The following is a 13,528-nucleotide window of genomic DNA, read 5'->3' as shown; positions in this document are numbered from 1 at the left end:
TTAAAGCACAAAAGTATTTAAAAGCAGGGTGTACTATAACTATTAGGGTATAAAAAAATGAAACGGCAGTTACACTTTAATAATAATTTTCATGTAATAAGAGTGCGCTTTATTTGCATTTGTTTAGTTCCTGTCTGTCCTCACGCTGGAGGAGTTGGTCTCTGTGAACTGGTTCAACACCTGATCATATTTGATTACATCTCAGTCTCAGGAAGCCTAGAAAACAGGTATGTTTATGTATTTTACATACATCACTGGTTTTCAGGTAGATAAATCCAAGACCTTTATAATGTATGTACATTCCCACTTGCACAAACAAAAATAATCTTACAACATGCTGATGTAAAAGTTTTTTTTTATACTAATGACCGAACCTCTGGGCGTTTCGGCATACAATCTGCCTTTATCAAACTGTGAACAAACAAATTTGTTTGTTCACAGTTTGATAAAGGCAGATTGTATGCCGAAACGAGTCACTGGAATGTGACAATAAATCACAAGATTATATACTAACAGCGAGGGACGGTCCTTTTATCTACATGGGACGCCTGCCCTAGGACACGTGCACCGCCACTCTATTTCCCGCAGTGCAGATCGATATATTGTATACACTATCCTCTGGGTAGTTCATCAGTATCTGATCGTTAGGGATCTCGGGAGTTGAACCCCCACCGATCAGATACTGATGACCTATCCAGAGGATAGGTCATCAGTATTAAAGTCTCGGAAACTCCTTTAACCCTTAGGCTCCCAACAATGAGGGTCTTTAAACATGGCACCCACTCGCGCATTCAGCGGGCACCATAGCCGGCAGGTCTCTGCTGTTTCAAACAACAGAGGCCTACGGCTCATGTCTGCAACGGGCAATAATATGCACACTTCCGGGTTAAGACCGGCTCCCCCATGCGGTGATCGTGGAAGCCAGTCATTAATTCTAATACGCTGAGTATCTCTCAAGAGACCCACTGTAATAAAGCTGCAGTTCCTAATGTTGGCCAACATAGGATAATAGCAAAAGCCATAAAAATAAATAAAAAATTGTGGATATTGTAGCCTCCCTAGAGGGGCTACAAAAAAAAAATACAAATTTAAAATCACCCCCCCTTTCCCTAGAATAAAAAAAATAAACACAAACAATAAAAAATATAAACATCATTGGCATCGCCAAATCCGAAAACGCCCGTACTATTAAAATATAAAAATATCCCATATGGGGAATGTTGTAACAGAAATATCAAAATGGCAATTTTTTTTCCATCACTTCTCTTACCCAAAAAAATGGAATACAATGTGATCAAAAAGTCACACACACTACAAATTGGTATCAATAAAAACTACAGATCGTCACGCAAAAAAAATTAGCCCCGACACACCTTAGTAGAAATAACAAAAAAAAAAGAAAAGTTATGGGGGTCAGAATATGGCAATGTAAAAAAAAAAAAAATCTTTCAAAAGTTATTACTTTTTTAGTATTAAAACATACAAAAACCTATGCATATGTGGTATCGTTGTAATCGTACTGACCCAGAGAATGAATGGCAAATGTCAGTTTATCCACACAGAGAACACCGTAGGGACAAAGTCCATAAAACTGTGGCAGAATTGCATTTTTTCCCCCCATTTGGATTTTTTGTGAACGAAAAAAAAACAACGTTTGACTCTGGAAGAAAAATGAAAACGCAAAAACGCGCAGTTCACTCGTCGAAACAACATGCCGGACACTGCTACCCGCAAGTGTGAAAGTAGCCTAACTGATTCACCTAGGGGGACAATGGTAAAAATCCTGGGGTCTCATCGATTTCAGCACTAAAGAAATGCAAAATTATATTATGGCACCAGATTACCTATACATACGACACAGTCCCATAACACTACATTGTCTAGCATCTGGGCAGCTATGGTCATCCAAAGAGCCCTCTTTACAGGCTAGTTGGAGAACATGGTTTCACAATCTCCAATTTTTCTCTATATTATAGGATGTGTGAATATGTGGATCATCTGCATGAACATTTTAAACACCCGGTGACTATCCGCAATGCAGCTTATATGCCTCCAACGGTAATGTAAAAACTTCTGAACATGCCATGGATTTGGTGCTGTAACTCAATGGCTGACAATGACAATAATGTGCCAGATTCTATAAGCATAGGTGGTTGTCAGGACTACTTGTACAGTACAATGTAGCACTACCTAGTGACAAGCACAAATTCATTAACTATGCAGTGGAGTCATCACATTTGCCATACTGTTTCTTTTCAGCAGTACAGCTAGTATCATGTTGGTTTATTAGTTTTGAGTTATACTAGATGCCACACTGTGCTTTGCTATAGAAGTATCATTGGATGATGCAACTGCAATGGCTACTTTCACACTTGCGGCAGCAGGGTCCAGCAGGCTACAGCACGCTGCGGTTTTTCACCGGCCGGCTCTCGGCTTGTTCGCCGTGCTGCAGCCGGACCTCCGTCCCACCCCACATTATAATGAACTAGACATTAAGCTCGTTACAATAACGGGCGCTAGAACAGTAGTGCTGGCACTGTGATAGGGGATCTGTGGATCACACTGTTATGGGGGTATCTGTGAATGGTAGTTATGGGGGGATCTGTGAATGGTACTGTTATGGGGGATCTGTGTGAATGGCACTGTTATGGGGGATCTGTGGATGGCACTGTTATGAGGGGATCTGTGGATGACACTGTTTTGGGGGTATTTGTGGATGACACTGTTATGGGGGTATCTCTGGATGACACATAGCATCTTATGCTATGTGTCATCCACAGATCCCCGCATAACAGTGTCGCTGTTTAGTGTGAATGTAATGGCAGCGGGGCCCGGTGCAGTCACTGTATTGCACCGGCCCCACTCAGAGTAGTAATACTTTGAATACCTGTAATAATGATCTTCACTTCTTCACTTACTACATGGTGAGGCAGGAGGCCGGGCGGGCAGCCAGGCACTGGCAGCGTAACTCACTACGTCATGCGCCTGCTTCATTCATGCAGTCGGCGGAGCAGGGGCATCACTTAGTGAGTTACTCTACCAGTGCCTGGCCACCCGCCTGTCCTCCTGCCTCACCATGTAGTAAGTGAGCGGGGCCGGTGCAATACAGTGACTGCCCCCCGCTGCCATTACAATAGGATGCTGCACATGTAGTGTCTGTGGAGTGTGTGCTGATGGAGCGGCGTCTGGCCGCACTGCGCGTGTGGGGAAACAGCATAATGAGTAAGATAGCCGACTCAGTGTGGACGGCTCCCTGGGATCTGTGACGGCTTTGCTGTCCCGTGTGCTCCGGGCAGAGTATGAAAGCCGCTGTGCCAGGATCCCGGCGTCCTCCTCCCTGAGCGCTGCTGTCCCGCCGATGTGCCCCCGAGCCCGGCTCTGCGACCTGGATTGGGGTGTGTGTGTGTGTGTGTGTGTGTGTCCGCTGTGCACTTCTATAATCGGCACACACGCACGGACACCAGCCCTGAGCACGTACACAGGGCTTTTATTAGTATAGATGGGGCCAAATAAGACATTAAACATCAGTGGGGTAATTCCACGCCACGGCCTTCCCACCTAAATGGGAGCAGCTCTGTTTGCGCACACTACATAGTTAGTCATTAAGGAGACAACCCCCTTTCCAAGAATGGTGTTTTTAACCATATATGTAAGATACAAACTGGAAGATTATGGCAAATAATGTACCAAGCTGCATGGTACTACCATACCATAACTCCCCAATCTCTGTAGGTAAGATGACTGAAGATCTATGTAATAGTACTCATTCTTTCCAGCAGTTATTAGTAGAGATGAGCAAATGGATTTGCTCATCATAAAGAGTTCTTAAGCAGCCAGGGGCTGTCCCTGCTTCTTGACTGAGGGTTGGGGGGACATCTTGCCCTGACAACCTCGCGCCTGCACCACTGCTCCAAGTAGCGGCACAGGCTTAGAGACTATGCTGCTGCAGCAGTATGGGCACAAGAATGCCAGGGCCAGGCGAGATGCCAGCCCTGTCAATCAAGCGGTGAGTGAGGTGGGGGCCTTATGAGCAGCAGGGACAGCCCCTTGCTGGTGAAGAAATCTTTTTGATGGACAAAGATTTGTGTGAATAAATTCATCTCAAGTTATTAATATTATTTTGCCAGGAGCAAGTACAGCAGGAGTAAGAAATATTGGTTACAGCATGCTGATCCTTGAGGGTATGAGCACTTGGCACAGCTGCGTTTCAGCAGAGTACCGGACAGCCATGCGCAGTTTATTGTTTTCATTGGCAATGGCCATTAACAATGAGGACCGCCTAAACACTGCAGTCCTAGTTAGTTAATTGGAGCGTGCTGAAGCTCACATAACTGAACCATGTGATCATACCATGAATTTCATTGTTAAAATTGCATGCTGTAAGCAGAATATGCGCAAGGGCATATCTAAGGGAAGGGCTGGGGGTCCACGTGCCCTGTGTACTATGTGTCAGCACAAACAAGACATTTAGATACAGTGCTAGTGCAGCAAACTGAATCCTTTCCCTGTGTGAACGCAAACCAAGCTTCGACTGCAACAATAAAAGGTTCTTTTATCAGGGCAATTATTGGTAACGAGCATTCATAGAAAATACTCATTCCCGATACCTGCCCTGTGCAAAAGTGCCTGAGACCATACGATGAACAAGGCACATAAATCAGCATTTGTCAGCAGTCCTATGTAAAAAGTCATGTGTCGGAACAATCACAGTAGCAATCATTCATCCCCATACAGATATGAGTGTGGAATATAAACGCTCCCCTACGCTCAGCGTTCAGGCAATTATTGGGAAACCATGATTCGTTCCTGACAACTGCCTATCCATCGGAAAGTGGAAAAAGCCCACAACCTTTATTAAGGTCCGTCTCCTCACACACTTGTCTAATATCAGTGCAAACAAATTAACCAATCAATCATTCTCCCCTCTTTCAGGATCCAGGATATTCCACTGAAATGAAAGAAGACTCAGTGTTATCGTACCAGTTCCCTAGCGGAGCAATCTGGCAGCAGCTAATTCATGAGAAAAAGGCAGAAATTTAGAAAGTATAGGCGAAGCTAAACACATGGCCTCAGACTTCTGGCGTAAGCAACTGAAAATAATCGTATTTACAGCCCACGCTTATTGTACACATATGTATCCTCGTTCAAAGGGCCATTCCCACCGGCAGCAGTAATCCTTCATTCTGAGGATTAGGGGGGGGGTCCCACCAGTTGAACCCCCATGATGGCATATCAGTAGGATATACTACCTCTTACTACTAAAGACATATCCCTTTGATCACTCAGTAATTGATGTATGTAGCAGACACCGTATTATCAGCCCTAATCAATCATCTCTTTACAACATATCTATATCACATTTGACTCGTCTATACTTATGTTCAGCTTAAAAGATAATCCGTCACCAGGATTCTGGGCTATTATCCGCAGTAACACATGACTAGTACTGCACGTAAACAGTCCAGATCACATCCTTGGTTGAACTTGTCTTTTTCTACAGTATTAACTATGTAATTTTTTTATTTTCCTATAACCCCTGTTCCCCCGCTGTCACTCAAAGCTAAACAGAAATACAGTCTAGACTGCTGTGCCAACATAATGACAGCACAGGAAAGGCGGCCGGTAGAAATATAGCAAGAAGTAGTGATCTGGACTCATGTATTACTGCAGATAATAGTCCAAGATAGTGGTGACAGCTTCTCTTTAACCACTGGTTTATACCCCCCTAGTGACCAGGCCCTTTTTTTTTACAAATCGGCACTTCACAGCGTTAACGGTTTATTGCTTGGTCATGCAACTTGGCACCCAAATGAATTTTACCTCCTTTTCTTCTGACAAATACAGCTTTCTTTTGGTGGTATTTGATTGCTGCTGAGATTTTTCGTTTTTCCGAAATTAATAAAAATAGGCCGCAATTTTCAAAAAAAAGTGTATTTTCAACTTTCTCTGGTTAAATTGTTCAAAAATAATTACATTTCTATACAAGTTTGTGTCAGAATTTATTGTGCTACATGTCTTTGATAAAAATCCAATAAGTGTATATTTATTGGTTTGCTCAAAAGTTATAGCGTTTACAAACTATGGTACAAAAATGTGAATTTCCGCATTTTGAAGCAGCTCTGACTTTCTGAGCACCTGTCATGTTTCTTGCGGTGCTAGAATGCCAGGATAGTATAAATACCCCCCAAATGACCCCATTTTAGAAAGAAGACACCCCAAAGTATTCACAGAGATGCATGGTGAGTTCATGTATGATTTAATTTTTTTTCACAAGTTAGCGGAAAATGACACTTTTATGAGGGAAAAAAATAATAATAAAGTTTCCATTTCTGCTAACTTGTGGCAAAAAAAAATAATCTCCCACAGACTCACTATGCCCCTCAGTGAATACCTTGGGGTGTCTACTTTCCGAAATGGGGTCATTTGTGGGATGTGTTTACTGTTCTGGCATTTTGGGTGGGGCTAAATTGTGAGCAATCCTGTAAAGCCTAAAGGTACTCGTTGGACTTTCGGCCCCTTTTGTCGGGTATATAAAGCAAATGCTTTATATAAATATTTTTTTTAAAAAATATCGGGTCAAAAATTATGCAAACTATATTGACCCGTTAGATGGACATAAACATCTCAAAGAGTTCAATCAAGAACCTGATTATTTTGTGCAATCAGTAAAACAGGGTACAAGCGTCTATGCAAAAATATAAATGGTTTATTATGCAATAGGTTAAAATACAAACAAAAATGAATCAATATAAATTTCAATAATATACAATGATATGCAGTACCCAGAATTCACCACTATATGATACCACCAAAATACTACTCAACCAACACAAGAATATTATGCAATACAGCTTTAAATCTGTGAGAGATATACAATCAATGGATTATGCGGAAAACTCAATCAAGAAGATGACAGATACGAGCCCTTGCTCCGCGCAAAAATGATGACCAATCTTTCAGATAATGGTAGTATTGCACCAAAACTTATAAATTATTGGCTTGATATCAAACTAGGGAATTCAAAGATTCCCAACAAAGAGTTTCTCCAATATTATCCCCTCTTTTCAGTTATATGCATCGTAACTGAAATCAGAGAAAATACCGATGTAGCAACTAATGTTACACGTCCGCAAATGCGCGGGTATCTGGCTAAGTATCAAGCCAATTAATTTAGATTAATACTACATAAAACAAAATATACATTACCCAAGGGTCACGTGATGTGCAGAGTCTTGGGGCAGCCAGCTCTCAAGAGTTTTTCCCGATAATCCAAATGATTCTCCAGAGATCTATAATCCAAATGTTTGTTTTCTCTTTCTTTCTTTTTCTCCCTTTTTTCTCCTTTTTTTTTTTTTCTGGTAACTGGTTTCTTAACCCAAAACTTATCAGATGGACACGCCCTCCGAGTTTGGAACTTTCCAATCATTGTTGGAGGGGTGTGTGCATGGATAAGGAGCATGGCGTCATAATACTACCCAGAATGCAATTTTGCTACTGATGTAGTATTAACCGCTTATATCTAGATGGCACTGTTGTATAAGCAATAAGCATCATACCATTAAGGGTTAACTCATACATGCCTAATATTTTCAACACTTCACACCTCTGACATCTGGGGCTTTATCTCAGGGCTGAGGGACAAACTTTGATACATGAATATATACTTTGAGGAACATCTAGACCATTCTCACACTGTGGAATTCATGTTCAGATAGGAAAAACAATAAAGCCTCAGAATCTGCAGGTGCGGTGTATCTTCTAACTTTCTAAATGTATAATATATTGTTACAATAACACTAGTTTTCGAACAGCACAGTAATCTTCTCATGGACTTACTTTGGCCTACATGAAACTTCATACAAAACAGTGAATATAAATCAACATTGCTCTTAAAGGCAATGAATACCCATTATAACTAAAATAAGTAAGTATAACTGTTTAAACTTATGAAAAAGCACAACAAAATCCCCCTTCATTACAATGTAATCCAATAGAGAAGTTGGGTTACATTGGAATGTCACAAAGGGCTTTTCATTCAGAGTCTTCAGAGACATTAGTTCTTGTTTAAACTGTTCGTGACTCTCATGAAGATTTATTGAATGAGTCAATAACTTTGAGTGTAAGTTGGTAGTAACGACAGTATCCTCTACAACGGAATATAAATCCGATAAATGTTTCTTCTGATTCTCCATCTCTGCATGAATACTCATTAGGTTCCTTTTCAGTGAACCGATCTCAAGTTCCAATGTCTTAATGGAGATGGAATTAACAGCTGATACACCGGTGGCAATGACAGTGCCCACTACGGCAAAGATTATGGCGGCTGTAATTGCAGAAATGAACCGCTTTGGTGGTCGACTTGTTGAAAACTGTTCTCTGGTCATGGTTTTCCTTGTCTGTTCCAGGATTTGTGTAACTCTTTCTTGGGAATAGCCGATGTGCATTTGATACCAACTCTTTATCTCCGGAGACGAAATCTCAGAAATGTTGAACTGTCTCTCGACGAAGACACGTGGGTCCAAACTGACGTAGATCTTTTGGGATAGAATCCTCTTATTCGTCAAGATGAATCCCGTGGTATCCTGTAGCATGATCCCAGATGAAGGGCCTGGTACAGCAATCGGCTCGGCCTGGAACTCCTTCCCCAAGATCAGGACGATGTAGATAACGGCAACAACCCTTTGTGCCATTTTGCGCCTGTAATATATTGTATGACAAACATAAGTACATACATCTTCCACTTTTTATCACTCCTGCAAGAAAAGAGTTAATATTACCATACATCTTTGATTTGGCATCGTTTCTTTTCTTGGACAGAGCAAGTTCTCGATACAAAAGTGAGTCAAGAGATAATTAGTTACAGAGGAAAATACATGAGGATAGGTTAGTTCATTTGTATGTTCATACTATACCAATCCTGGGTTTCCGTCTTTAGCTGGAACCTTGTTATCTCTTTACTCTTCATCATCCGGCAATCTTTCCATTTGGCGAAGTTGTGACCTAGGATGACAAACACGTAATTGATTAATGTGCACCCATTTCTCTATAAATTCATCCCCCTTAGGAATTTTGATCTTGTAGACCACAGGTAACAATTTGTCAGTGACGACATAGGGTCCCTTCCAGGAAGGCAGGAACTTCCTTTCCTTCACCTGATCCCGGGCGAAGTTATAGAGATAAACCTGATCGGAAAGTTGGTACTCCTTTTGAGTAGTCTTCAGATCATAGTGGGTTTTTGCGCTTACTGCTGCTTTCTCCAGATTCTTCTGGGCAAATGCAAAAGCATGTTGAAGGTGCTTACGTAGATTCTCTATGTATTGGTGAGCTGCAAAGTGTCTCTGTCGACACTTATCAAAGAGCCATCAAACGATTTCAGTTTCGGCTTCTTTGCTGTCACCTCTAATACTTGTTTGAAGTAACCATATGACAATATAGTGGCTTGTGATCCTGTGTCAAGTAAACCCCTGACTGGTCCGATAAGTTCATCTTGGAGATAGGAATCAAGAAAATATCGGCCTTCTATCTGAAACAAATCACATAAAAAATTAGGGTGATCACTTATTTGACATTTGTTAAGGATTTGATCTTTCTGCAGCGTCGCGACCTCTGATGAATTCTTGGAATTCTTGCTGCTCGCGGTGGCAGCAGCAGCAGCCCCCACCTTCGGAGAACACTGGATCACATCACAGCTTACAGACGGCAGCTCGCAGGTGGACGCTGAGATGATAGGATCACTCACTGGAGAAGACACATTAGTGCAGGAATCATCATGATTAGACTGTAATATAGATAACATGTTAGACATCTCCTCCTTGGCCTCAATTTTAGGGACAAGAACACTGCAAGGCAAAGTAGGATTAGAAATCACATTAGATTCTTTTACAACTATCTCAGTAGCCTTACACCGGCCTGGGCTCTGACCCTGCCCTGCCTGCATTATGGGGCTGAGCTGGGTCCTGCAGTTGCCCCTAAAAAAGACTCAGGCTGTTTTCCAGTTGACACCTGGGACATTTTACTAACGATCTCCTGTAATTTGGCCACTTGATCTGCCAACTGATCCAAACGATTGTTTGGTTTGCGCACAGTTTGGACCTCTGGTGCGCCCTTATTAGAAGTGGGTGACCGACTTCTAGGTGAGGTAGGGGATTCAGGCCTATTTTCCTTCTGTTGTCTGGGCCTGTTGTTCCAGCGTCTGCATCCCCCTTGGGGACCCCTATTGTAATATTGGGGACGGTAGTTAGACCTGCCAGCACTGGAGTTATCCCCCTCTGGCCCATTGGGGCTCTGAGGTCTTGTTTGCTTGGGTCCTAACTGTTGTCGCTGGGTTTGTTGGATAGGTCCTGTAGACTGAGGGTATTTACGTGGCTGCGTTTCAAATTTGAAGCTAGGGTTTACCTTAGCTTCTGCTATGCTTTGTTCTGGGGACTTTTTATATCTCCTCTCACCTGTAGCATGGCATTCACTGATGTTATACAGTGAGGTGGCAGCCGTCACCAACCTGTCCAAGGGAGCTTTGAGATCAATGTCTCTGGCCAAGCTAAGTTTAATTTGCATGGGCATTGCATCATAAAACAGCTGTTTGAACTCCTCAGACTCCCAGTTTGGGGATCTATACGCCAACCCATAGGCATTTTTAAGGATAGGGAGGAATTCCCGGGGACTTTGATTGGGTCTACATGTGAGTTTATAAATATCACGTTTTGCAGCAGTCACAGTACGGTAAGGTCCGAATTCTAATTTGACCTCATGTAAAACATCCTGCCAATCCTGAATTCCCCTCTCCCTAAATGAAATAAAGTAGTGGCGATATTTACCATCAAATGCCCATGGTAGGAATCTGATCCTGTCTGCATCAGAATACAATTTTAAAGAATCCATGGTGGACTGGTACAGTTCTAAGTGATTGGCAATTTCAGGAGAACCCTTTTTAGAGAATTTGGGCACAGTGACATTTAAAAACTTAATAATACTCGAGGAGTTCCGATCCTTTTCTGAACACTGAGTATTTTTCTTTCTAGAGACCACCTCAGCATATGTTGGTCGTCTGAAACTGTCATCCACCTGATGGGCAATCTTATGCCTGCGTGGTAGGGAATGGATCACATGCTTTCCCACATCACTGTCACAATCACTCACGCTCCGCTCACTTCCATCAGACCCACTTGGCACAGGTGACTTAACCCTAACATTCCTCTCTAGAAGAGGACGTGGAGGGGCACTTCTGTGTCCTTTTGCGTCGCTAGCGCCTAGTAAGGCGGTTACAGCTTGACACGCCTGACTGAAATGGGTTAAGACCTCCTGTGTAATCATGCCATCACCCTCAGGGGGCTTAAGGTCTGGGATGGATTGCGCTTTAAGAGCATGTGATGATGACATATCTACATTTTGGGGTGTGAGAATTGGAGGGTCTGGAGATCCCTCATGATCGGACAGATCACCTTGAACATCAGCTACAGTTTGGCTTAGTTCATTTGTTTGCTGCAGACTGCTATAACGGATGTGCAGCTCCTCTGCCTCACTTTTTAATTTGTGATAGGCAGCATGGCTGTGATCGAGCTCACATTTTAAGTCCTCGATCGATGCCTTTGCAGATTCTAATCTTTCTTCCATATGGGATATATATGCTTTCATTTTCGTTATATGCATATGTCTACTCTCTGAGAAAATGCTGACCTCTAATAATGCATACAAAATTGATGGCAACATATTTAGGAGGTGTTGGTTTTTACCTGCGGTATTTCTAAGCACATCAAGATAAGTTAGTTGTCTCCTGACTGTGCCAAGTGGCGTCCATACATCCACACATTCTCTCTTGGCTTCTGCCTGCAACTCACTTATCCATGCAGCCACATCATGATCCAAATCTAAATGTGAATTTACATATTCAACAACGTTGTGGATTAACTGCTCCGGGCTAGATGGACAATCTCCTGTTGCAACATCACAACCGGCTTCACTACCGGCTGCACTCATTTTCTTACAATAAAGTTATACACAGATCTATGAATAATCTGGTTAGCCAAGAAACGTATGGAACGGTTTACTATTTGCACAAATAATCAAAGAATTAACTCGATCTCGCTGGGGCCTCCATTTTATGTCGGGTATATAAAGCAAATGCTTTATATAAATATTTTTTAAAAAAAATATCGGGTCAAAAGAAAAATTATGCAAACTATATTGACCCGTTAGATGGACATAAACATCTCAAAGAGTTCAATCAAGAACCTGATTATTTTGTGCAATCAGTAAAACAGGGTACAAGCGTCTATGCAAAAATATAAATGGTTTATTATGCAATAGGTTAAAATACAAACAAAAATGAATCAATATAAATTTCAATAATATACAATGATATGCAGTACCCAGAATTCACCACTATATGATACCACCAAAATACTACTCAACCAACACAAGAATATTATGCAATACAGCTTTAAATCTGTGAGAGATATACAATCAATGGATTATGCGGAAAACTCAATCAAGAAGATGACAGATACGAGCCCTTGCTCCGCGCAAAAATGATGACCAATCTTTCAGATAATGGTAGTATTGCACCAAAACTTATAAATTATTGGCTTGATATCAAACTAGGGAATTCAAAGATTCCCAACAAAGAGTTTCTCCAATATTATCCCCTCTTTTCAGTTATATGCATCGTAACTGAAATCAGAGAAAATACCGATGTAGCAACTAATGTTACACGTCCGCAAATGCGCGGGTATCTGGCTAAGTATCAAGCCAATTAATTTAGATCAATACTACATAAAACAAAATATACATTACCCAAGGGTCACGTGATGTGCAGAGTCTTGGGGCAGCCAGCTCTCAAGAGTTTTTCCCGATAATCCAAATGATTCTCCAGAGATCTATAATCCAAATGTTTGTTTTCTCTTTCTTTCTTTTTCTCCCTTTTTTCTCCTTTTTTTTTCTGGTAACTGGTTTCTTAACCCAAAACTTATCAGATGGACACGCCCTCCGAGTTTGGAACTTTCCAATCATTGTTGGAGGGGTGTGTGCATGGATAAGGAGCATGGCGTCATAATACTACCCAGAATGCAATTTTGCTACTGATGTAGTATTAACCGCTTATATCTAGATGGCACTGTTGTATAAGCAATAAGCATCATACCATTAAGGGTTAACTCATACATGCCTAATATTTTCAACACTTCACACCTCTGACATCTGGGGCTTTGTCTCAGGGCTGAGGGACAAACTTTGATACATGAATATATACTTTGAGGAACATCTAGACCATTCTCACACTGTGGAATTCATGTTCAGATAGGAAAAACAATAAAGCCTCAGAATCCGCAGGTGCAGTGTATCTTCTAACTTTCTAAATGTATAATATATTGTTACAATAACACTAGTTTTCGAACAGCACAGTAATCTTCTCATGGACTTACTTTGGCCTACATGAAACTTCATACAAAACAGTGAATATAAATCAACATTGCTCTTAAAGGCAATGAATACCCATTATAACTAAAATAAGTAAGTATAACTGTTTAAACTTATG

General features: G+C 41.4%; 1 protein-coding gene across 1 annotated transcript in view; it reads left to right on the top strand.

The window, feature by feature from the left end:
* ENOSF1 (enolase superfamily member 1) overlaps positions 1–5,831 on the top strand; it is a 74,309-nt gene extending 68,478 nt beyond the window's left edge. Inside the window, 3 exon segments of the mRNA XM_044294865.1 lie at positions 128–227; positions 1,977–2,058; positions 4,933–5,831. Coding sequence (XP_044150800.1) covers positions 128–227; positions 1,977–2,058; positions 4,933–5,040 — 290 coding nt within the window. The 3' untranslated portion in view covers positions 5,041–5,831.
* Positions 5,832–13,528: the final 7,697 nt, after the last annotated feature.

Source organism: Bufo gargarizans, chromosome 5, assembly GCF_014858855.1.
Source record: "Bufo gargarizans isolate SCDJY-AF-19 chromosome 5, ASM1485885v1, whole genome shotgun sequence".
Lineage (NCBI taxonomy): Eukaryota > Metazoa > Chordata > Amphibia > Anura > Bufonidae > Bufo > Bufo gargarizans.
Note: the sequence above shows the minus strand (reverse complement) of the source record. Positions and strands in the feature narration are given on the sequence as shown.